General features: G+C 38.6%; 1 protein-coding gene across 4 annotated transcripts; it reads left to right on the top strand.

The window, feature by feature from the left end:
• Positions 1 to 591: 591 nt before the first annotated feature.
• Positions 592 to 20,288, top strand: LOC117947238 (solute carrier family 41 member 3). 4 transcript variants are annotated; one of them, XM_034875937.1, is made up of 12 exons: positions 612 to 788; positions 1,159 to 1,213; positions 2,519 to 2,850; positions 9,111 to 9,218; positions 9,836 to 9,907; positions 10,218 to 10,362; positions 11,729 to 11,875; positions 13,658 to 13,802; positions 14,167 to 14,246; positions 17,432 to 17,566; positions 18,351 to 18,499; positions 19,694 to 20,287. In XM_034875937.1, the coding sequence occupies exons 3-12, from the start codon at positions 2,539 to 2,541 to the stop codon at positions 19,865 to 19,867; spliced, it is 1,467 nt and encodes a 488-aa protein (XP_034731828.1). In that variant the 5' UTR covers positions 612 to 788; positions 1,159 to 1,213; positions 2,519 to 2,538; the 3' UTR covers positions 19,868 to 20,287. The 4 variants fall into 4 exon arrangements, with proteins under 4 accessions (XP_034731826.1, XP_034731828.1, XP_034731827.1 ...); XM_034875935.1 differs by lacking the exon at positions 1,159 to 1,213 and having other exon boundaries at positions 592 to 788; XM_034875936.1 differs by lacking the exons at positions 612 to 788; positions 1,159 to 1,213 and adding an exon at positions 1,505 to 1,674.
• The last annotated feature ends 6,798 nt before the right edge of the window (positions 20,289 to 27,086 follow it).

Below are 27,086 nucleotides of genomic sequence, written 5' to 3'. Positions count from 1 at the left end.
TGCAGCAGAAGAGGCTACCTGTTCCGCTAGTCTTCCTGCTAGACCAGCACAGTAACCATGGCAACGGCCGGCATCACTGCTGATTGCTGAGCCATGACAACAGACAGGTTTCAGTAGTACTAAATATACAGGAGTTAAAACCGACACTCTTTTACCTAACTTTCTGAGTTTCATAGTTTAAAATATTTCACATAAAATAAAGTAAGGCTTTTATTGTTTTAACTAGCCATAAGTAGGCTAGCCATTTCTCCTCTCAAGCCAAAACCTCAGAAATATTTCTTTGCTCCATTCATGTAAGCAGGAATAATTACTGTAGGCCTACAGCCAGGCTTTGTTACTGACAAAATTCAAATGAACATTGTTAATTACTGAATGGTTTTATTTTTTAAATTCTCTTTAATTTAAGAGTTGTAAAATATATTATTTCCATGAATGAAGAAGTGAAAGTGCCAGCTGCTGTCACCAGTCCATCGGAGATGGAAGGAGACAGGAGGGGGATATCATTATCTGCCAATGCCATGAAATTTAACACGGTGCCATGCATGCGTACTGGCTCTCACACACACACACACACACACACACACACACACACACACACACACGGACTAAATGCAGAACACACTGTATGCAAAAAAATGCTAGAGCAAACAGAATGCGGAACATAGGCTACACATCTAGGCTTAATATAGACAAGACACAAACAACACAGCATAGCAATCATACACAGTCATTCTTAGGAGATCGCATTCACCTCAGCTGTGCACACACTCACCCTCAAGGAGACAAAGGTAAGGACGATACAAACGATTATGGAAACTTCTCTCCACTATGTGTAAAGGCTTATTTCAGATCGCGGTAGCCTGAATGAATATAGCAGTAACTCTTTTCAACCCTAAATTAATGAGTGTATGCATCCTATTAATGAGCAACGCTTGCCAAACGTTGCTGATTTATATTTGTCTCAATAATAACTAAGACAACGGTTTCCCTAGTGGCGTCTGGGGACTACCAGGGGTTCCTCCAGAAAAATATGATGTTCTGATTCTGTCTTTCTCATTGCACTACATTACACTGCATTGTCTACAATACAGTTATCAAACTGTGAATATACCTGTACCCGGTGCTCGAAGTAAAGACCAATGAATGTTATGTTTCCAGGTTGGAGGGCGGCTTGTTTTGATGAAAATGAGTTTGTAGGTCGTTGTCTACCTTAGTACTGTCGGAAAGATGCTTCATTTGTGATTTAATAGCCGTTGTTTGTTCCCGGAAGTTCGATGTACGTATATTTTCATGTCAGAGTGAAAACGTGCATCTATATTTTACTACTTAATCATAATAATAACAAAAAACACAATACCTACGCAATATAACATCCGAGATTCATTGATATTATTTCCCGAATTTCTGCAGCTGTTCACTTTCTCCACAGGGGGCGGGGCTACAAGTTGCCACTAGTTACTCTAGTGTTTATCCAATCAGAAAGCGCCAAGTTGTAACCGTGGTTACAAGGGCAGGGATATTATGGTATGTAGACATGGCATCCAGCAGTCGAGGCAGATGGATGTCAACAGAAGAGACTTATTGGATACTTTATGGTTCTAATGTGTATATCTAATGGACCTGCACATACATTTGGACATCTCGCGGGATTTCGGGGTTTCTGTCGTCGATATTGTGTGTATATATTTGTATTTCTCGTTTAAGCAGTGTATGCTAGTAGTTTTATTACTGGTTCGGATTGATTTAGTGGAGCTCAGCAATCCGTGATGTAGACAGGGGGGGTGCTGAATGAGTGTGTTATAACATACAGTCTATGGCTGCTACCATCGGTTTATACAGCCACACATGGTCTTTAGCATGCAAGACCAAACCAGCTTTCAAAGGAGGGAATGCCATGCATAGGAAAGAATACAAGCTTTCAGAGAGGATATTCTTTTATTGTCTTTAAGGATAAACGCCTACTTTCATCATAAGTTAAAGTATTTCAAATGATAGATGATTGTGATATTCATCCATTTATTGAACACAGATGATAGGCCGATTGCAAGTTAATCCAAAACTGGTTATTGTATTAATGTAGACCTTCATGTTCTGTTCTGCAGCACAGTTTGTTACTTGTTTTGTTGCTTATAGAGATTAGACATTAATTAGAGATAAGATTAGAGATTTTTTTTATGGCTTGAGTTTAATCATTAAAGCCCAGTACAGTAAGCAATATATACATACACTAACAGATAGATTGCCCGATATTTCTAATAATCTTAGTAAAAGTAACAACACACCGCTAAAATGTTATAATAAAAGTATTCAGAGAAATAGGCATCTATGTTTTGTATAAGGGTGGAACCCTTAAAAGAGACTATAAAGCTTTGTATTTTTTTTATATACTATTACTTCACAACGTTTGAACTGATTGTACCATTTCTCTATGTATATTAACCTTATTGCTATTTGTCAGTTTACGGGCTCCACACAGGACCTGACACACCTAATGCCCAATTTTATTTTGTACACCCAGATTAAGCCAACACCGCCATCATGCCCGGTGAGGATAAACCACCACAACAGACCCGCCAGAGGAAAAAGAACAAAAAGTCCCGCTCCAAGGGGAAGAGCCCGGGTGGGAGTCCCAATGCATGCTTGGGAGGGGCCATAAACGGCCAAGATGAACTCATCTTGCCCCCAGTGCTCCAGCCTCCTCCTAAAAAGCTGGCGGAGGTGAAGCCGAAAGTATCGGTCGCCAAAGTGGAAGAGGAGTCCTCCATTGCGATCTGTCTCCAGGTGCTTTTCCCCTACCTGCTGGCTGGGATGGGCATGGTGATGGCCGGCATGGTGCTGGATGGTGTACAGGTAAGTGCTTGAGCATGAGAATGGTTTTCATATATTGAACTGACACTGTGCACATTACACCCTTATAAATGGATATGTGGATCTTCAGTACTTGTTTGTTAGAGTTCTTATACTTCATGTTGAACTAGTAGTTATGCTTTAAGTGTGTTGTATTCAACGCTTTAGTGCATAACTTTTTAAATTAATGAACATCCGTTAAATTCAAGATATTGCCAAATGAGTTGCTATTAAGCTAATTAAGTAGCATAGATGCTAGCCAAAATTAAGCCCCGCCCACAACATTTGAGATTGTGAAGTTTGGTCTGGTCTGGTCGTGGAGCAACTACGCTCGAACAAGAGCTGTTAGGAACAATCAAATTGTCAGGGCGGGCTCTATACGATGATGGACAGATGATCAACAGTAACAGAATCAACCATGTCACCAAAGAGCGCTTGGGTTTGTGACAAATACTGGTGCCGCTGGAGAACTGAGATCAAGGCTCCAGAAACAGCGCCATGTTTTAAAGAACCTTCTGTATTTCAGCGTATGCTGTCTTTTGGTGTACATTAACTTACCAGTCCAAACATTTAAAGGGTCCTTGTCTTAAATTTCACGTTTTTAACATTTTTAACATTAACTAGTAACCGAATCCAGAGTTTTTAAAGTAGGCACGATGAACGCGAGCAAACCCACGAGACTGGCCCCGCCCACGTTGCCTTGCACTGCACGGGCTCACATGACGGTTCTCCAGAAGTCCTGTAGCTGTAATGGATATATCTTGTGATTGTAAAAAACAATGTGTTCTAGTAATACATCCATGGTATTATCTTATTATACATCCGAGGGATGTATGTATGCTGTATTGCCTGTAACGTGGATGTAACGTCACTCGCGTTTTCCAAACTGAAGCTATCGACTAGTAGCTAATATCAGCTGTAGCTACTAGTTGAGTTCTGTTAACAACTACGTGTTGCTCCACATACTCCGTTGCTCTGATTGGTTGTAGGTCTATTCAACTGAGTGGTTTGGTTAAAACACACATTCATTATCACCCAATAGTCCAATTGAGCAGGATCAGACTCGTATTCTTGACTAGAATCCAAGTATGACGACGTCAGGCTACTAATTAAAACTGTCGGCTCTACAAAACTTTGTTTTGTTTTCTGTGTGTTTTTCAGTATGGCTATGTTCAGAAAACAGGTTTTGTCCGGTGACTTTTAAGATAATTACCTCTTCTTGACTACCGGTTTCTATCATAGGCTACAGTAAACACAAGTCAAAGGTCTCTGTCCTGAGTGGTTCACGCTACTATACATTTCTCAAAGTTGAGAGCGTCTGACAAGTCAAAGTCTTACAGCCTGACACCACAACATCCACCAAAAATATATAATTAGCTCTGATTTAATGTACCTCATGTACACAGACAGCACTGCTAAGTTCCAAGCTTATCTCAGCTGCTGTTTAAGCTCAGGCCTCCTTCTCTATTTGTGGTTGGTCCCGTTGTGTCAACGATTTTAGAACCTTTTTAATTTCATCTCAGCCCCCGATAAACTCATAATAATAAAATAAAATTGAAATTACATTTGTTTTTAAGTCAACTTTAGTGCTTCAAGTTAGAGTTGGCAAAACTTGTCTGCTAATGACAGAGGACAAACAATCCATTCATTGCTCATCACTATTTCTTCCACTCTCTCCTCTACAGTATCTGTTACCCTCCTAGGTCTGATGCAGGACAATTAGTCAGGAGTTTTGGTTCAGTGCCGTGTCATAAAAGCACAGGGGACGAACGGAAGGACACGGAGAGTAGCCTATCTGAATGAAAAGGAGATAAAGACCAGAGCACTGCACTGATGTGCAATTAGGACAGTTACTGCAGCCTGCAGTGGTTGTGGATCTTGTCTAAATAACCCCTTCCTGTTGTCATAGCTTCAACTTACATCCCACATGTTACATGCTACATCCTTTGTTTGCCAATGGAGTTTTTTCAGTTTTTTTTTATTTGTCTTTGTGCTGTTTCTGTTCTGCTGCATTTCACACATTCTCTAACTATAAGAAGGATCATAAGACTATAAACAATATAAGCAGGGCAATGTTTCAGTCACACGGTACAGTACGTTTTTGTGTGGTCTTCCAAGTTGAGTTACAGAACGAGGAGATACAGTACCGGGACCTATGGCTGCATCCCAGTGCAAACATGCAGATATAGCAGGTGGACCCGAGCTAGAGATGGATGGAACTGAAACGGAGGGAGAGAATGAATGAGTCACGATGTAGAGAGGGAGATTAGAAAAAGAGGGGTGAGAGAGAGAGAGGGAGAAAGGCAGCAAGACCGGCCGACAGACGGATGTCACATGGAAAGAGGGAGGTGAGATGCGGACACGCAGCAAGAAATAGAGGGTAAGCATTAAGCCGGTTTGCTTGTCGGCCAGCGCAGACAGCCCTGCCTCTTTCTGTTCTACATCACAGCGGAGCGGAGGGAGCAGGACTATCCTGATGCTGACAGGAGGAAAGGAGCACTCCAATCTGCCAGAAGTCGGCGGCTGCTTGCTGCATCTTGTCATTGAACCCTTTGGATCTCTTATTGACATTACAGAGCTCTTTCTTGTTTTCCAGTCCCCCGTCATTGTGATCCTGCCAAAACAGAGAAGCTGGATTGACAACGACATAAAGGGATCCTGCAGCTTCTAACTCTCAAGACCTTTTGGACTATTCTTCATCTTTTTGTTGCTTCCAATCATTCAGGTGTCAGGATATATCACACTAAATCAAATGGATTAAGGACTAGATCCAGTAAATACTAAACTCTATCCTAAATACTTTGAACTAAATCAAATTAATTCTGGTATAGATCGAAGAAACTGGACTAAATCAGATTTATTGTCAGCTCTTTAAGGTGTGTGCATGTTATGAGCCATTTTACTAATCTTTACTTAAAAAAGCTGATTTGTTATAGATAGAATTTGACCGCCGCAGTTGTGGATCTATGCTATTGACAAAATGATGACCCATGAGTAAGGAAATGGTGGTAATGATTGGGTTCCCATGTGATACTGACAAATAGATGCCTCATTGCTGCTGACTCACCACTGGCCCCATGATACCACACTCTGTTGCCACCACATCGGAGTTAAATCCTATAACTTAGATATTGCCATGGGGGAAAGACAATTGATCAGAACAAAAGGAAACTGAAGTGACAATCTCTCACTTGTTTAACTCAATTTTCTCTTTTGGACACCTGAAGAAATGGTAGCTGATAAACTTTTTTCAATTTTCCTCAGAGGTGAACATAAGCTGATTGTTCTGCTTGTTCAAGATCGAAGAAAAGCCATTTCTTTGTAATCCTTTGTCAGGGAATCAACTATGCATTCACAAGTGCGTTGTTTCTGTTCTTCAAACATGTGCTCATGCCCTTTTTAAACCAAGGACACCAACATTGATTGGTTTCTTCTTCAGCACTCACCCTGCTCACTTCGCAGCACAGGTGAAACTCAAACCAAGTTTTTGGACAAAGTCATCAGAAACAGATTTTTCCTTTTACGCTTGGATTGCAGTTCCACTTACCATGGGTAACTTTACGTTGAAGTGATTAAGTAACCCCTTGTTCAACATGGTGGTGACTCGTCTGGAGCTGGAGCTACGCTACCAGGGAAGGAAGTTACGTGGCGTGACGTGGAAGTTGACTCGATCAGAACATGGTTTCATACCAGAGAGCTCTTGGCTCATTGCTGCCCAGGTTATGGTGCCGTACCTGGTGTCAGGGCTCGGAATGGTCTCCGCCGGTATTGTTATGGACCTTATACAAGTATGAAAATCTAAGAAAAATCATTTGCGTGATTCTTTTTGAGAGACTGTTTGATTATTAGATGAAAATGGTCTGGCACCATCTGAATTGTTTCAATACTAGTGCTATTACAATAACATTAAACCAAAAATCCAAAGTTCTCTATGTTAAATGCAGTTACAAACCAATTAATTGACAAAAGACAGATATTGGACCTTTCTGCAAAACCCTGGATTACATTTGGTGCCTTTTTAAAATGTACTACAGTATCTGTCCGTGGAAAATATATTATGTTAAGGTTAGACAAGACATCCCTACTATGGATGATTGTCAGTCGCTAACCTAGACCTAGGTGAATTAGGCTCTGACCTTTTATCATATGTGAGATATCTTTCTATCTTGTATCATCTTTATATATTTTTATAATTTCTTTATGACTTGACCAGCTCTTTGACCACAAATATGTGCACTTGCTAATGATACAATAATTATGCATCTAGTGAGTAGTATTGATAGGAGTGATTATAATGATAACGACTCTAGATTTCCAGAAATCTGGAGTCAAATGCTTTTAGCAGCGGCAGCAGCAGTATCAGGGCAGAAGTGGGCCATGTCCCAAGATAGCCTCCCAACATGACAGTCTTCTGCAAGACCTATCAGTCCAGAACCTGAGAGCAATGTGTATAAATAGACATACACGAGCACACACAAAAAGCACACCCCTATACTCTAATTCATCCCCTTGTCCTTCATGGTGGCCTGGTTTTAAACTGCATCACCACTTTCCCTCCCTAATTGCTGTTATATCAGCAATCAGGAGTCAGGATTGATGTCATTGGTTGTGTTTAATTGTTGTGGGTGGAACTAATGAAAAAGGGCACAGTAGATACCTGATCAAGCAGGGGCAAAATATTTCAAAAAGTCTCAAGGTGCATTATTGGGTCAATGATATTACAACAAACATTATTACTTAATCACATACAGTCACATACACACAGTAAAATGGAGTCAAAATGATTTTGACCTAAGCATTAGGATGCAGTGGACAGCTTTACATACAGCACCTAGGGAGCTTCTTGGAGTTTAGTGTCTTGCCAGGGACACTCGGACATGATGGGACCTGGGATTGAACCGCCATCCCTGTGGTTATGGGGGGACCACTCTACCTCTAAGCCACAAACACTGCAAACACACTGATAAAGCTTAACAGCTGAGTGCAATTTGCCTAAGGCAAGGAATTCAAATGTGATAAAGAGAAACCATTTGTGGGATTTAGTAACCCAGTTTGTCAGTGCTGTTTTCAAACATACAACAGAATATTAACAATTTAAAGTACTTAAATATATAATAAGTAAAGTTAAGTCATCTAACACACAACTACAATAATTTAACAATAAATAACAGATACACTATTAACAATTAACAACAAAATAAATGAGTTGGCATGCTAACCAGAGCCCAGAGGAAAATATGGCATTTTGTAAGTAGCCTACATTTACAGTAGCTAGCTAACGGTAGACTACTGAGAAAATGTGATACTTTTACGTCCGTTTCGGAGCGACAGAAGGAAAATGTTTTAGTCAATACATTAAGTGGAACCGAAACGAGTATTCAAAATTTGCGTTCTAATCCGGTCCAATTTCTGCTGGTTGCATAGGAACCATTTCCCTAGTGGAACTGGTTTTGGGGACCCAACCTTACCCATGAGTGTACTAATGTCATTGTAAATTGGTTGCTTACATATCCACATAAACCAGCACTATCTTTAAATGTAATTTTGGCTGTCTGCAACACCCATGGAAAAGCTGTTAGATGGTGATGTTGAAACCACGGTGAAGAACTAGTGATCGTAAAAGGCTACCAAAAATGGAAATGTTAAACAATGTCATTGCATCATTGTGTTTGTTTGTTTCTTAACTGAATCACTTATAATATATGTGCTTCTATGACATTTTTTACGTTGAGAAATGTTTTTAAAACTTCTTATCTGACACATTTTCCTTTGTTTTACCTCTTTCCTTCCTCCTTTTCCGGCCTGCTGTGTCAGTGTCTCCTCTCATCTGTAATTCCCTCCCTCCCTGCCCCTGCTCCACATCATTCTGCTCTTAGCAGCTGTGCTGTTCTTTTAGTTGTGCATCTATTTAAAGATCTGAACCATCTTGGATCTGCCAACTGGAGTTGTAGGCAGACTCTGTGAACTGTGTGTTTTCTAAACCCACTGAACCTTTGCAGTATGGCGTGGCATCAGCTGATGCTCAGAGCGCTGGAAACAGGAAAAGTAGGCAACTGGGTTAGTCTAGAATATAAGATGTGCTTATTTAACAGCATCTGTAAGGGACATGGTTCAGAGGGGTCCATCTGTGGAGGGAGAGAAGAACTTTTTTTTAACCAAATGAGTTGTACAGTACATCAGTGTATTTATATTTGTCTGCAATGCATTCTAAGTGTTACATTCTGAGTGTACAGTATTTGATTTGAAGTGTGTGTGTGTTCCAGCATTGGACGGTATTTAAGGTGATTACTGAGGTGTTCATCCTGGTGCCTGCGCTGGTGGGACTCAAAGGAAACCTGGAGATGACCCTGGCTGCTCGACTCTCCACTGCTGTAAGAAGAGCTAGGTGTTAGGTCCTCGTGCAATATATATATATATATATATATATATACATATACACACAGTATATGTATTTATCACTTTTATAACCCTATATACATCACCCTATATATTTGTTATTACTCAAGAGAATACTTTTACTACTCCCTACAAATTAAACACATCCTCCACAAACAATTTTACATGCACCACTGATTCTATATACAAAGTCACACACACTTGTGTAAAAAATCTTGTAATATCATGTGATACCCTTATAAACTATTATCATGTTTGTTTTTCAGCTCAATCTAAAGTGAACATTGGGCCCCCAGATTATATTCAACTCCTATATGGTTTCTTGAAGTACAATTTGTCATGATCCTATCATGCGATAATTAAATTATTCAGAATGATATTGAGACCATGTTTTACTAGGTACCCAGTAGGTATTCCACCGGTACCCTGTACGTACAAAATAATGTCATGTCATTCCCCCTCTCTCTCCCCTTTCATGTCCTCAAAATTGCTTAATCTTAACACTCAGTTGTGTCAAATCTATATAACAATTGCAATTGCCTTTCTCCACACATTCTCATTAAAATGACTGGCGGTGTCTCCATGTTTGTAGGCCAACACAGGCCAAATGGACGACCCTGATAAACAATGGACCATGGTATGCAGCAATCTGGCACTGATTCAGGTAACATAGTTACTGTAAACTCACATAGACAACTATTTTCACCGGTTTAGGCAAAAAGAAGGATCAGATTCCATATCCAATAACCATTGTGATACTTTAGTTAAGATATGTGTAGTATTCTGTGGTCTAATTTCTGATGTTTTATGGACCAAACGATTAACTGTTTAACAGGGAAGCTAATCAGCACATGAATCAGTAGTAAAAATATCTGTAAGTTGCAGCCATATGTAAAAGTCACCGCGCTGTATGTCACATTCATTGTTGCACCCTAATTGTATCTTGTGACTAAGTCCCGTCTCATTTTCTGCAGGTTCAGGCGACAGTGGTGGGCTTCCTCGCGGCAGTGGCCGCCGTGTGTTTGGGGTCGTTTTCTAGAGGGGGGATTGAACTGGACCAGGCAGCTGTCCTCTGTGCCAGCAGCATCACCACAGCCTTTGTAGCTGCTCTTTCCTTAGGTGAGTAACCAGGGATGCCATCATTATTTTGCCTCAGAAGTAGAATAATTCAATTCCAATATTTTCCAACTTTGGCTCAATTTTTACACACAAGTTTCAATTTTTTTTTACTCTTAAAATAAAACGGTTTACTTAACGGGGCCAAGGCGCTTGTCTTGTTTGCATTTAAGACACTCTAAACAATGTCAAACGTTTTTTTAAGCGACAAAAGTGTTTGTCACATACAGCAAACATCTCCTTACTATCTGCTAGCTGCCGGTCTCCAGAACACGCTGTAAGAAACAAACAAAAAACTTTGGTTTCAGTAGATAGCCCAGGGTCCACAAACGGCAACAAAAACAAACTGCGCCAACCTGCACCACAAAACATAAACAGTGTTCCAGCCAATAACCGACAAGAAGGAGTTGGTTGAGGCATCACCGCATCATGTCAGCACGTAGGCTACTTCCACAATGCGCGTTACTGACTGTTCAGGAAGCACGGAAGGGAGGGGGAGGCGACGGGATTAGGAGGAGGGAGGGGCGAGCCAGACTCCGTTTGGTTTGACAATGCTTCGAATGTCAACAAGAAGTAACACCACCCAACACCGCTTAGAGCACCTTTAATGTTCTGTGTTCATTAGGAACTGCACTGAGAAATATGGTATCAATCTACTCCTCTAGTTTTTCCAAAACGTCGACCTATGTCTTCCGTAGTAAGTAAAAGATGCGTGTGGCTTCTGATGTATGTCTTTTTACTGATAACGTTAAACACCATCACTATATCCAGTTCACCATACAGACTCATCAGGTATTTCCCCTAGTAGCAGATGCATCCATCCCTGAATCACCTTTCCTCCTCATGTAATAACTGCATAATCAATAATGTATTTCCCCCATAAATGTTGTAGTGTTGAGCAGGTGTAATGAGTGAGAGAATTCTCTTTCCCTTGTTCTAATTTGAGTAACCTACTTCCAATCTTTGTCTCCTTACTCTTCCACTTTTTTGTTTTTTTTTATATTTCTCTATGATTCAGCTTTCTTACTTATTTTGAGATCTAAATTCAGCTTGTTGAAGTCTTCTTCCTCTTTTCCAGCAATCTGTCACTCTGTGAGCCTGGTTGATGAACTGAAAGTTGTGTTTATTAATACCGAAAAAGCTAAATGTTTCTGCTGAAAGCTTTTGTCTGTGTTATGTTGTCTTGATAAAATCTCTCTCAGAACACACAGAATTATTAATATACATTTAGATTCTTCGTTCGCTGGGGTGGAAACTGATGACAGCTTTGCTGTTATTCTCCATCAACCTAGTTTGTGTTTCTGCCCTTTCACACTAACTCCTCCCTCTCCTCTTCCTGTCTGTCCGTGGTCCCTTCTTCCCTCCGTAGGCCTGGTGATGATCGGAGTGATCATCGGCTCCAGGAAGGTGGGGATCAACCCCGACAACGTGGCCACCCCCATCGCTGCCAGTCTGGGGGATTTGATCACCTTGTCCCTGCTGGCTGGGGTCAGCAGCACACTCTATGAATATAAAGGTGAGGAAATAAGAGCGGCATGGAGTCAAGAGGGAGGGGAGCTAAACCTCAGCTCAGATTCATTGTTCTGTGTAGTCAGAGAAGTGCCTCCTTCTAGATTGTGTACACCCATTGAATACGACAACAACACACATCTGGATTTATTCTTTTATTCACCACACGTGGGACATGTGAATGTCATTGTCCTATAGTGTGTCTTTTTTGTGTTTGTCATGCTTGATAACCAAAACACAAGATAGCTGCAAAAGTCAGGTTTATTTTCTCAGACTGTGTGTCTGTTTGTTTGTGTGTGTGTGTGTGTGTGTGTGTGTGTGTGTGTGTGTGTGTGTGTGTGTGTGTGTGTGTGTGTGTGTGTGTGTGTGTGTGTGTGTGTGTGTGCGTGTGTGTGTGCGTGTGTGTGTGCGTGTGTGTGTGTGTGTGTGTGTGTAGTATAGCAGTGCTGCTTGCTTGTATGTGTACGTTCCAACTGACTTCTGTATTCACAGTACATGTCTTTGTTAAAAAATAAAATATGATATGCAGTCTAATATGTAAGTGACGTTTCCCTCATCTGTTCCAGGGCCTGTTTTAATTTAATTTTACTGTTTGTGAAAGTGTTTCTTCATGTGTGAGTGGGTGCATTCTAAATGTGTATCTTGCATTTATACTTTATAGTCCGGTGAAGGATAAAACTTGATAAAACATGACATAAATATGGATAACTTGAAATGCATATAGATTGCTTTAAATACTACATTTGTAAAGCATGGAATTAAATGTTTTGTTTGTGCTAAAGAGTTGTTGAACACATTACAGTACTTTTGGAGGCCAAAGCCATATTGTATTATAACTACACATACAGTATCTTGTCTTTAACTGTGTTAACCTGTTTTACACCTTTGCATAGTTAAAGCGTAACGCTCGCCAAAATGCAACCTAGGGTCTTTTTGTGAATGTACCCGGGTCAAACTTTTGTTTAGAAGCATCTTTAGGAAGGAAGTGCCACTTTTAAGATTTACCGTATTATTATTTTTTGGTCAAATGGCCTTTTGAATGATGTGATAGCATCAAAATCAATATTTTTAAAACACAAAAAAGGCTTGACACAATATGAACTTTGATCAAAGTATCACCCGGGGCTACACATAAACGCAAGCATTTAGCACATTGTTTGTGTACACAGATATTACTAAAAAGAAAAGTTTTAACAACTCATTTAGCTGTTGGTTTTTCCGCTCGCCTCCATCTTGCCAGTCAAAACGAGTCGATCTCCGAATGCAACGTAACAGGAAGGAGAGAAAAGACGGAAAGCTCCTAAAGCTTAGTTCCATATCAATGCACAGATAATTAGTTATTTTAGCGTTTGTTGAAAAAGGAGACTCTTATAAGAATGACATTTCCTTCTATTGAGTCCGTTCATTTGCATTCGGAGATCTAGCCCCTGGTGATACTTTGATCAAAGTTTCATGTTGCGTCGAGCCTTTTTAGTGTTTTAAAAATAGTGATTTTGATTCAATCATAGTAGTGCCCGTAGAACTCCCATTTAAAAAGGCCATTTGACCGGAAAACGAGAATACGGTGAATCTTAAAAGTGGCGCATTTGCCTAATTATGCTTTTAAACAAAAGTTTGACATTCACAAAAACACCCTAGGTTGCATTTTGGCGAGAGTTATGCTTTAAGTGTCAGCTATTGATAGTACTTATTAGTGCATAATTCAAGGCTTCACTGTGATATTCATTTTTGCTGACCATCACTATGAGTATTATATCAGAGGGTGTGTGTTCCTGTCATATATCCACAGATATATGGTACCTGTCGCCCGTGGTGATTCTGATCTTCCTGGCCCTGATCCCCCTGTGGGTGGTGGTGGCCCGACAGAGCCCTCAGATCAGCGAGGTTCTCCGCTCAGGCTGGCAGCCTGTCATAGTAGCCATGTCCATTAGCAGGTACAAACTCTTTCATTATTTTATTTAAATATTACTTAATACATAATTGTACAGTGAACTTCAGATTTCAATAGAGCCAATATTAATATGGCTGCTTGCAACTTGCACAAACATGGGTTATATCTGCCTAATTATGTCTTAATTGATATGCAGTCTGATTTAAATGACGCGTGCAGGTAAATCTGGACAGGTTGTAGAACATGTTCAATTAGAAAAAGAAGTCAACCCTCTGAACTGCTAATGAGGTGGCTTATTATTAATTATCGTTTTTTTTCTGAATGGTTCTTCCTTTCTGACATCAGGCTGGGAAACCCTGGCAGTGACTACGTGGGGTTGTGATTCGCTCTGTGTTTGTGATTTCCAGTTTTGGAGGCCTTATACTGGACAAGACAGTGAGTGATCCCAACTTTAAGGGCATGGCTGTCTTCACGCCCGTCATTAACGGTAAGCTGAAGCATCTTTCAAAGCTAAATGATGCCACAGGAAGAAATCAAACAGAGAGATAGCATAGCCTTTTATCCATTCATTGGTTGTTGTCCAGAGTGACAATTCGGAAACATTATCAGGATTAAAGGAGAATTTAGTTTGATTTCAACACGTAGCTCTGCTGTTTTGTAAATTTGGAGTGCTGTCAGTAGAGAGAAAAACAATTGGTGTTGCCTACACCGTGTTATCCTCCTGCTACAGTTAAACCCAGGACGCTGAAACATGGCACGTTTTAAACGTGTTTTTAGCCTCCTAACATGTTCAAAATGTCTTTACGTGCATTATTAAGTGCCAACCCATGAGAAGCAATTCCTTTTGAGTGAACACTGTGAATCTAACTGAAGTAGATGTGGAAGAAATGCATAAAGGATTTGCTAATTCAGCTCTGTTTAGTTCTGGTGTGGAGACTGCAAGATTTAGGAACCGTCTGCAAACTACAACACCGAAAATAGATACAAACTGTTTTCAAATATAGGCAAATGTTGTAAGGTAGGTTTGGAGACAATACATTGTTTAATCATTAAATTAATAAATATACTGTATATATATGTATTTTTTTTTTTTCCTTTTTGGTGATGTAGTTTCTAGACGGTCTCTATGTCTTGTCTCTATGTTACAATAAAACGCACGTCGGATCTTACATTCGTCCTTCTTATACTTGTAATACTAGGACCAATTAGATTAGCACTGCAATAAAAGATGAATGCTGTTTCTTTATTTACTAGTTTCTATCTGGATCATCAGCTGGTGATTTTTCATGTATGTGGCCATCAAGTGCATATCTAATCCCTTTAAGAGGGTTTTAAAACAAGTCATTAAAATGTCAGAAGACAGCGTGTGCAACACATGAAACTTATGTTAGCTTTAACTGCTACAGCTGATCAACTCTGCTAGCGTCCGTTTGCCATTTCATCTTTGTCCGAAATCTTTTTTTTTAAGTCAAAAAACGTTTCAGTGTTAAAGCATAGCAACAGCTACAAAGGGTAGATTAACAATCAATTCAGTACATTTCATCACATTTTTTAGCCATTACAGTGGTGCAAATGCAGCTATGGTAATGCATGGTGTTCTACTTGAAGTGAAGTGCACCGTAGGAGTGTCAAATAATTTATGTCCAAAGTCACATTATGTGCATTAAGTAAGAGAAAAGAGATCATCTTACTGCTAAATGGAGGGCTAGATGGAGCAGAAGAAATAATCGGGAGCAGAGGGAAGGAGAAAGAGGAGAGAAAACAACATTTGTCCTTGTGCTTTTGTAAACTCAGCCACATACAGTCCCCAACAGCTTGATTTGGGATTTGCATGCAGCTCTTTTCTGCATGAGAAACACCCAATCCACTGTGGAGAGAACTGGAACTATGTCTGAAGGTTAAGAGTTACTTAATACACATAGAAAACGGATTTTCACTCCATAAAGCTGTTTTAGAAATTATGGAAAATTCACTAAGGCAGAGAAGTAGAGGAAAAAGAGAAGTAGCCTTCAGAATAAGTGGTTTGGCTGAGATGGGATCCACTGAGAGGAGAGAAGTCAATAGAAACCACTAATGGTCTACACCCAGTGGCCTGGCACAGCTGACAGTGCCTTTCATAACTTTCAACTGTCACTGTTTCTCATTTTGTCTCTGCCCATCTTCCCACTCTTTCTCAATCTCACTCTCTTTTTTTCTCTCTTCGAACCAGTCTCTGCAAAATCCGTCAATCTGTTTTGAATTTCCCATTTTTCTTCACTGGCTTGCATGTAAACCAGTATTATGTTTTACTAAAAGTTCCCTAAAGTAGTTCCAAACTCACAAAAGAACATCAGTGCCATTTTTGAGGGGTAAATACTTGGAAAGGTGTTTGAAGTGAATTAGGCACTGAAACCCTTGTCAACAGCAAATGAAACCAGACTTTGAAAAGTTTGAAAAGATCTGGAAAATTAGTTTTACGCTCAGCAGAAACGTTGGCTTTGATGGAATCACTGAAAAGCCTCAACTCACGCCTGAATGAAAGGATACAATCGTATCTCTTTTGGTGAGCTTTTTGGTTGCTCTGAAGCACGTCGCATCTGTGGCTGTCTTAGAATTCGGCAAATGAATTGTCAAACAGATTAGACATCTTGACACAAAGTCAGTCAGAAAAACGTTATCTATCGGAGTTTCAGAAAAGGCCCAAATTAAATTCCATATGGACGCGCTGCTGCCCTCTCTGATATCGAGTGGATCTTTTGTTTGTGTTCATCTCTTTCATTTTTTTCAAACGCTGTGATTCCGCTGCCCAGATTTTAGCTGTCCTTTGGTCTGCGTTGCTTATTGAAATGGACTCTGCTGTCCATAAACTCTGGCCAGGTCACGGCAGGGCAAAGCTTGTGTCATTTCGTGGTTTAGTGTGCAGGCAACGCTGAAACAGATTAAGCGTTAGTGATTGCTGAAAGCTGTGCACTGTCCCTTGTGGGAAAGACCTTTCTGTTTCAGTTGATTATAAGGATACAAAATCAAAATCATCTTTTTAACTGAATCTGTTTGGGAAACTATATGTCTTTGTCTAACATGCAATACAAGTTGTTGCTCCTTCATACAAATATTGGCTTATTCACTCACTTCCTCAATCAGCCAGGTCCACACGTAACCACCCCCCCAAGTCTTCCCTGGCATCGTTTTAAGAATATCTGAATCCAAACGGATCCATTTGTAATTGAGTCAACACGCTGCTTTATATACCAGGCCTATAGGCGGTGCTGTTTTGGCTATAGAAGTTCACCAGTAAACGAAGAAGAGGCCGAGCATATGCATAAAGCTTTCACGCTGTATACAAACAGACAGTATATTTTGTCCTAGTAGGGTCAATATCTTCTCCAACAGGAACACAAGCATGTAGTCCGCCATTGTTGTTGTCGCGGGATAAGAGGTCAAGGCCAGAGGTTGAGGGGTGTGGCGATGGCATCATCCATAAGCTTCGCCCTTCAAATGAAGACGCAAGGGCGACGTTTTGAATTTTTTCACCCTGGGATCAGGTTTCAAAAAAGTGTTTTTCAGGCAGTGCGTTCACAGCATTTGTTTGGATGATTGGTCAAAATTATGCAAAACGCGTGCGTTTACACCAAAAAGTGTTTCTTTGTGGATGGCCCCTAAATCTGCCCTGTGTCTTTCCCTTCACCTCTGTAGGTGTGGGTGGTAACTTGGTGGCCATCCAGGCCAGTCGGATCTCTACTTACCTGCACTTCTGGAGCATCCCGGGGGTGCTGCCGTACAAGATGAGGCAGCACTGGCCCAATCCTTGCATCACCTTCTTCTCCTCAGGTAACATTGCCATGCTGAATGCATGTCTTGTAGGGCTGTTACAATACACTAAACCAAGGGTTTGGTTCATATCACGATTTTTGACCCACAATTCAATACAGACCTTGATTTCTTTTTCTAAGTAAATGTAAAACAAATATTCTGCCACATGGCATTGTTTTGTCATTGATTACTTCCCACTTTGCAACACAGTTGTACAACAGAGACCTTGTTTATTGATATTGATTGATTTCAATGTTGAGGGATCAGACAACAAAGATTCTTTTGTACCTTAAAATCGCTTCAGTGGTTTATTAACTTGTTAACAATAATGGTAACAGTAACGGACAATTCCGCTCCCAACCTGTAGGGGGAACAAAGAGGAAAAGGGCTTTGGTGCCTACTGTAAAGGTGCTGGCCAACAAGATAACAACACCTTTCAACACGCTCAGTTACTTTTAGTATTATTGTTTTGACCACGGTTAACAACTATGGGCCAACCCATAAAAATGCACATCTACTGTTTTTAGATCGATGAGTATAAGACAGTAGTTGGTTTATAGATCACATATACATTTTCTGTAACATGGTTTAATAATGCCTTGCAGATAGCATATGAATAATAATTGATGTTATTTGTGTAGTGCTTTAGTAGAATATTCTGTGGAGCTTGTTAAATGGGAGCTGGGCTGGCTCTTAACAGTGTGAAACAGCAGAAAATTGAACAATCTTTGAACACGAACACACAGCAGACAGTATTGAGGTGTACCCTGATTGCGAGTGCACACTTCTCTGTTTCTCCCAGGAGTGAACTCCAAGTCAGCGCGGGTGCTTCTCATGCTGGTTGTCCCCGGTCACCTGGTCTTCCTCTACGCCATCTCTCTGCTGCAGGGAGACGAGGTGCCTATCGGTGTAGCCTTCATAATCTGCTACCTGTGTGCTGCTCTGCTGCAGGTAAACTGACACAGTTTCTTTTTTTTTTTACATAGTTTTTTTTACTGAACTATCAAGTCAAAATGTACAGAGTGTCACACATTGTGCATTTTTATAGATATTTATATAGTATATATACTGTATAAACTATGCGTTTTGGCTTTTCCCCTTTCTTTATAGTGTTATATGTATTTTTTGTGCATGTTTTAGGTTGACAAAGTGAAAAAGCCAAAAGTCCACCCCAAAGGGATGTACCATCTCCAACAGAAAACACAGTTCACAAACTGCTCCAAACGGCTCTATTGTAGTCCAGCCTTTACTTCTGTGACAAACATGCTCCACTCTGTAACACACGTTATAATGCTCGCTAAGCTGTTAGCGTGGCACGCCCTCATACTCTGCTTCTGACTGGCTAGTAGTCCTTACCCAGGTACTGTGCATGTGCAACTCCCAACAAAGATGGAACAGAAGTGAGATGCCTCACTCTGGGGCTAAAACAGAGAGCTCAACACACAGGGTGAAAAGAAGATGGCAGCAATGTGCAGTACAACAACAAATTGTGTTTTTTGAAACAAATAAACCTTATAAACCTATTTTGATTTAACCTCTAAATACTATTATGAACCTGAAAATGAGCATAATATGAACACTTTAAAAAGTGTCTCCTCTTCTTCTTCACTGCATCCCTATTGTCCAAGGCAGTTATTACTGGTCACGGAATGGTTTCTAATGAACTCGTTGACCCTAAAGTTCCACACGCCACTGATTCTGACTGTGAAAACCAGTCATCAGAAGACTTTTTACAGTCTGATAAAAAGGGCGGCTGCCACCTGTTACCTAACTGTGAAATGAGCCGTGCCAGGTGTAGGTGCTTCAGCAGCTCAGTGAGATGAAGATTTGTTCCAGGACAGAACCAAAAGTACACCGCACTCCTGCCCCGGTCGCCTTTCTGACCTCCTCAACATAACATCATCTCTGCTGTGTACAAGTGTTTGTAAAAGCCTGACACACATTAAACATAGAGTTTTTTCCCATATGTTTAGTATTATTGCGGGAAATTAAAGGGTTGTGTCTTTTGGTACCAAGTCAACGGTTGTCTGGCATTCTCCATAATCTCATGCAGGTTCAAATAAGTCTCAGACTTCGTATTTGCCTGAGTCAAGAAAAACTCCTTCAATGACAGCCTTTTTCAGTTCAGTTTGCTTCTCCCTCTAGGTGGCCATCCTTCTTTATTTTGCCGACCTCATCATCCGTGTGATGTGGAGAAGGAGCCTGGACCCTGACAACTTCTCCATCCCCTACCTGACCGCCCTGGGGGACCTGCTGGGCACTGGCTTTCTGGCCCTCTGCTTCCGCGGCGTCTCACTGTTTCAGAGCCTCGGCTTCTGAATGTTGACCCCTGAACTCCTGGCCAGCCACTGTCTCGCTGCAACAATTTTTTTTTTTTTTACATTTCCGCAGAGATGCTTTTAAATTGGACAAAAAAGCCTTTTCTGATGGTTATCACTGCGCCAGTTTACACCAAGGAATCTGTCTCTGTCACTAATTCAAACCTTGGGAAGACGGCACAGGTGCCACCCACCCAGTTATACCCATCCATGTGTGTGGAGGGTTTGCTGCATGATCACGTCCAGCCAATCTAATTATTTAAATTTGAGTTCAAAATCCTTTAAAAATCATGTAGAAGTTTTAGATATCTGTCCCGTCAGTATGATTAACTTTTTTTTGTAATCATTCCTCTATTAGTTTTTTTTGTTTTTTTGCATTAACTAAACGTTAGTTTCATCTCTCATCTCATCTCTTTGGCTTCATCAGAGAAATATTTATTTTTATATAGGTAGAATTAATATAGATGAAAGGGACTGATTTAGTTTTCATGCAAATCGGGTCACATACCGTTAACGCACAGGGGAATGTTTCTGAATATTGTACTTTATGAATTGTTTCTTAACATTTTCTGTGTATGTATTTTTGGAGCTAGCGTAACAGAAGCAAATGACAATGGGGTATTTGATATATGCATGGCCAAAGGCAAATGGCATGGCTGCACAGTGGGATCACTCTGATTGGGAGGATGGCACTATCAGTAGGTGTGGTAGGAGTTTTGTTTCAGTCACGAGCAATGGAATCATCTCTGTTCAAACAGTCTCGGCATAAAAAGAAATGATTGTGAATTTTTTTGCAAATCAGTGTAAAAAAACAAAAAACACAGCAGTGAATTAATGCAAGAGACTATAAGTATTTGTTTTCACTCTTCTGTTTAGGTGTATGTGTTGACATCTACTATAAAGCTGCAGAGGATCTTGGGTATTCCCTCAATACTTGATACTAACAGCCCCTTTAATGGAAGGTCCACAAAGCCTTACTGTTCAGTATGATGTTGTCAGAACTAAGATAAAAAAACCTCATCTAACATGGGGAACATGCTATTCTCAAAGGCGCGTGGCGTGAAGCATGTGGCCACGATAGAGTCTGATAACTTTAGACAATAAAGGGAATGAAGCGGGACGGGATTCGGGAGTGTTTCTCTTGCAATTTGGCAAGATTTTCTTTTTTTTTGGGGGGGGGGGGGGCAGTCATGTGTCACCCTCTAGTCTGAACACACAGTTACACTTGTCATTCGTTAAACATAATAAATAATATGCATTATTTCATGTTACACAAACACACAAACTATTACAATTAGTTGGGATAAAAACCTTAAACCGCAAAAGCCACGGTATTTAGAGATTAGCCTTTAATCTTAAATACACTGGCTATCTCTCAATCGTTACTATGTACAGCATATGAGATTAATCTCAAAGATTTACTACTCTTAAAATAGTGTGTATAAATCCACTCATGGAGTCACATGCAACATTTTGCAGTTTGCTGTTATTAGTCATACCTGTTTTAGAGACAAATCTCTTAAACACTGAAATCTAAGGCATTTCTTAAAACAGTCTTTTCAGTAATTGATCTCTAATGTAAGGTATTTCAGTGTTAATATTGCTTTGCTAAAAGCTTTTATTGTGACACTGTCACACAGTACTTTCTACACTAGAAGCACTGAAATATAGATACGTACTTATTGAATCACAGTTAATTTCACTCAATCTTTCTGATATCTATGTATTAACTGTGATACTGTGAGAACTAGACCACAGCTAAGGTTGTGTTTTACCAGCACATACTGTACGTGTGTCTTAATCAGTACGGCTGGATGATATATCAGAAATCTTTATTGTTATAAATGATCCCTGTTTATTGTGTTGTCTCACTTATGATGTTTGTCTTAATCACAGACGGACCAGTGAAAGATTCTAGACTTATTCTAGACGTATTGGGTAGTTTGGTTAGCTGCCATATAATAGTTATTCAAAGGAATAGTTCAGTGTTTTGAGAAATACATTTAATTACTTTTTGCCAAGACTTAAATAAGAACATTGATAAAGAGCCGAAGTAGGAGGTTGGTATTATCTTCTTATCTTATTCTTGGCGAGAACATTTCCCAAAATGTTGGAACTATTTCCCTAAAAACTGTGGTTTATCATCCAGCCCTATTAAGAATTTAAAAGAGTGATAGTAAAATACCTGATTGTAAATTGCACCATTTTTTTAATAGTAGTCTAAGGTTGCCTTGAAAACAAAGTTAATGTTGACTGTCTAATGTAAAATCTCCTCACCCCTCACCATGTTGGTCAAAAAATTGTAGATTTATTTAAATGTTGCAAAAGTCTTTACTCTTTTGCTGTCTGTTGGTGCGACTTTGTACTGTACTTCAATGTTGACACTGCCACATTATAACTTTAGGGGCTTTTAAAATGCCTTCATTTTCTTATCCTGTTGTGTTCACTGTCACCTGAGCTTCCATGTATGCTGTGTCTTATGTGTGCATTAAGATGGTGTGAAAGTGTGGATTCAAAAATGTGACAAATGTTTGGTGAGTGTTTATGTGATGGTGTGGCTATGAACAGTTATATTTTAATAAAAACCAACAGTGTAATGATGTATGTGTGACATTGGCAGCATCACCTAAATGAACCCCAAAAATGTATGATTTAACACACGCTTTCAACCAAAATGTTGGTTAATGTGTTAAGAAATGCTTAAACTTAAACACATTTAATTTACTATACTTTTAAACAACACTATAAAATAGTACAGTATGTCATAATAATTGTCATAGCATGACATATAAAAGTCATACTATGGTACATGATCAAAAATGTCATTCTATGCCATCAAAAATGTCTTGTATGTCTTAAAAATGTCATAATATAGTATGTCATAAAAGTGTAATAGTATAATATGAAGACAGAAAAAAATGTTTTAGTATATAATGCCAAAATAAAGTCATAGTATGTCATGGAAAGTCATAGTATAGTATGTCATAAAACGTCATAGGATAGTATGATATAAAAAGTCTTGTCAAAAAGTCATAGTGTGGTATGTCTTAAAATGTAATAGTTTATAGCAGGAAGAAAAAAAAATCTACTATAATATATCATAAAAAGTAATTTTTTCTTTTTCTTTATTTGACCGGTATGAGGACACATACGAGGAATTTTTCTTTGGATTGTATTGCTCCCACTGCACTTACTCATTCACAACAAACAACATGTACACACTATAAACTGAAACAATATAGACAGGTTGAGGCAATAGCGCAATAAAGAGTGCAAAGTATGGAGGAGTAAATTAGTTAGTAGTTAATAATAACTGTCAATAAGATGACAGTTATTATTTTAGTTATAATGGAGCATAGTGCAAAGGGTGTTGGAGTAAATGGTATTATGCTATTGTATAAGTAGTATATCACAGTATGAACAGCTCTGAAATAGAGAATGAGAATGATAAATAAATAAGTGGAACTGGTAAACAGACTGATTAAAGCCAGTGTTGCTGGGTTATAGCACAGGAATTGAACCTGACACAGTGAGTCAGAAGTCAGCTGTTCATCAGGGTGATTGCTTGTGGAAAGAAACTGTTCCTGAGTCTGTTGGTTTTGGCGTACAGTGCTCTGTAGCGCCTGCCAAAGGGGAGAAGCTGGAACAGGTTGTGTCCGGGGTGAGATGGGTCCGCAGTGATGTTTTCTGCCCATTTGCTGACTCTGGAAGTGTATAAGTCATGAATGGAGGGCAGGTTGGCACCGATGATCTTTTCAGGTAGCAGATCCAAACCAGACAGTGATGGATGTGCAGAGGACAGACTGGATGATGGCTGTGAAGTGGATCAGCAGCTCCTTAGGTTGAGCTTCCTGAGCTGGCGCAGGAAGTACAGCCTCTGCTGGGCCTTCTTGACGATGGTGTCAGTGTAGGTCGTGGGATGTAGTAGATCCCAGAAACCTGAAGGATTCCACAGCAGACACGGGGCTCAGTATGGTGATGGTGGGAAGAGTGGAGGCGCTCCTCCTGAAGTCCACGATCATCTCCACAATTTTGAGCGTGTTAAGCTTAACGTTGTTCTGACCGCACCAGAGAGCCAGTTGATCCACCTCCAGTCTGTAGGCTGACACATCACCATCCCGGATGAGGCCAATGACCATTGTGTCGTCAGCGAACTTCAGTGTTTAACTTGTGTCATGAAAAAGTCAAAAACTTCAAGGTACATTTGAAAAAACTGATGACAAAATCCTAGTATAGTATGTTGAAAAAAGTAATGAAAAACATGGTGTAGTATGTTCAAAAGGGATTAAAAAGGTTGGAGATATAATCCCTTAACCAAGTCCAGGGTCTTCCCGAGGCCTCCTCCCAGCTGGACGTGCCTGGAACACCTTCCTAGGAAGGCTCCCAAACCACCTGAACTGGCTCCTTTCGATGCAAAGGAGCTGCAGCTCTACACCGAGCTCCTCACAGGACACTGTGCTTCTCACCCTATCTCTAAAGGAGACGCCAGCAACCCTCCTGAGGAAACCCATTGTGACCACTTGTACCCCAGTATAGTTTTTCTAAAAAAAGTGATAACAAAGTCATGGTATGGGATGTTGAAAAAAGTGGTATGAAAGTTTTAGTATAGAATGTCAACAAAAGTTAGAAAAAAGTCCTAGTATAGTAGGCTGAAAAATGTCATGCTATAGTGTGTCAAAAAAAGTTAAAGTATAGTATGTTGAAAAAAGTAATTGTATAGCATGTTGAAAAAATCTTTAAAAAGTCAGGCTATATAGTGTGTCGAAAAGGTCATGGTATAGTATGTTGCAAAAACGGATTAAACAGTTAAACAGTAGTATAATATGTTGAAAAAAGTAATGATACTGTATGTTGAAAAAAATGATTACAAAAAAAAGGTCATAGTATAGTATGTGGATGAAATTGATGTATAAATCATGGTATAGCATTTTGAAAAAAAGTCGGAGTGTAGTGCATCATTGTGTAGCGTGTTGAAAAATAAATTATAAAAAGTCATAATATACTATGTTGAAAAAAGTCCGAAAAAAGTTATAGTATAATATGTTGAAAAAAGTCATTTTACAGTATGTTGAAAAAAATCATAAAAAGTCATAGTGTAGTATGTTGATGAAATTGATAAATAAATCATGGTATAGCATTTCAAAAAACAGCCATTAAAAAGTCACGGTATATTATGTAGAAAAAAAAGTCACAGTATGGTATAAAGCAAAAAGGGATTAACAGTAATAGTATAGTATGTTGAGAAAAAGTCATAAAAAAGTCGTTGTATAGTATGTTGATGAAATTCATAATATATGAATAGAATAGAATTTCCAAAAACAGTCATTAAAAAGTCACAGCATATTGTGTTGAAAAAGGTTGTGGTATAGTATGTTGAAAAAAGTAATTTTACAGTGTGTTGAAAAAAATCATAAAAAGTCCTAGTATAGTATGTCGAAAAAAGTCATGTTGTAGTTTGTTGACTAAAGTAATTTTACAGTATGTTGAAAATAATCATACAAAGTCATAGTATAGTGTGTTGAAAAAATCATAAAAAGTCATAGTATGGTATGTCGAAAAAGTCATGTTGTAGTATGTTGACTAAAGTCATTTTACAGTATGTTGAAAAAATTCATAAAATGTCATTGTATAGTATGTCAAAAAAAGTCATGTTGTAGCATGTTGAATAAAGTAACTTTACAGTGGGTTGAAAATAATCATAAAAAAGTCATAGTATAGTATGTTGAAAAAATCATAGTATAGTATGTTGAAAAAGTCATAGTATAGTATGTTAAAAAATTGTCATTGTATAGTATGTGGCAAGAAAGGGATTTAACAGTCATAGTGTATTATGTCAAAAACCTCATGGTGTTGTATGTCAAAATAGGTTACAGTACAGAAGCTTGAAAAAAGTCCTAGTATGGTATTTTGAATAAAGTCATGCTGAAAAAAAAACAAGAAAATGTAATTCAATCAGAAGAGACATGTTTGCAGATATGCAAATGAGTCATGTTGTAGTATGTTGATTAAAGTAATTTTACAGTATGTGGAAAATAATCATAAAAAGTCATAGTGTAGTATGACGAAAAAAGTCATTTTACTTTATGCCAAAAAAAATCCAAAATAAATTCCTGGTACAGTATGTCAAATTAAATTGATAATGTTACAGCATTTCAAAAAAATGCCATTAAAAAGTCATAGCATATTATCTTGAAATAAGTCATAGTATAGTATCTTGAAAAAAGTCACGGTATGTTCTCAAAAAAAGTCATAGTATAGTATGTCAAATTAAGTCATTTTACATTGTGTTGAAAAAAATCATAAAAAGTCATAGTATAGTATGTCAAAAAAAAGTCATGTTGTAGTATGTTGACTAAAGTAATTTTACAGTAAGTTGAAAGTAATCATAAAAAGTCATAGTATAGTATGTTAAAAAAGTCATAGTATAGTAATGTTGATTAAATTGATAATGGTATAGCATTTCAAAACACAGCCATTAAAAAGTCATAGCATATTATGTTTCAAAAAGTCATAGTATAGTATGTCGAAAAAAGTAATTTTACTGTGTTTTTAAAAAAATCATAAAAAGTCATAGTATAGTATCTCGAAAAAAGTAATGTTGTAGTATGTTGACTAAAGTAATTTTACAGTATGTCAAAAATAATCATAAAAAGTCATAGTATAGTGTGTTGAAAAAAGTCATTTTACAGTGTGTTGAAACTAATCATAAAAAGTTATAGTATATTATGTTGAAAAAAGTCATAGTATAGTATGTCGAAAAAAGTCATTTTACAGTGTGTTGAAAAAAATCATAAAAAGTCATAGTATAGTATGTCGAAAAAAAGTTATGTTGTAGCATGTTGACTAAAGTAATTTTACAGTATGTTGAAACTAATCATAAAAAGTTATAGTATATTATGTTGAAAAAAGTCATAGTATAGTATGTCGAAAAAAGTAATTTTACAGTGTGTTGAAAAAAATCATGAAAAGTCATAGTATAGTATGTCGAAAAAAGTCATGTTGTAGTATGTAGACTAAAGTAATTTTACAGTATGTTGAAAATAATCATAAAAAGTCATAGTATAGTATGTTGAAAAAGTCATAGTATAGTATGTTGAAAAAAGTCATGTTGTAGTATGTTGACTAAAGTAATTTTACAGACAGTTGAAAATAATCATACAAAGTCATAGTAAATTGTAGTTTGTTGAAAAAGTCATAGTTTAGTAATGTCAATTAAATTG

Source organism: Etheostoma cragini, chromosome 7 (genome assembly GCF_013103735.1).
Source record: "Etheostoma cragini isolate CJK2018 chromosome 7, CSU_Ecrag_1.0, whole genome shotgun sequence".
Classification (NCBI taxonomy): Eukaryota; Metazoa; Chordata; class Actinopteri; order Perciformes; family Percidae; genus Etheostoma; species Etheostoma cragini.
This window is presented reverse-complemented; position numbering and strand designations above follow the sequence as displayed.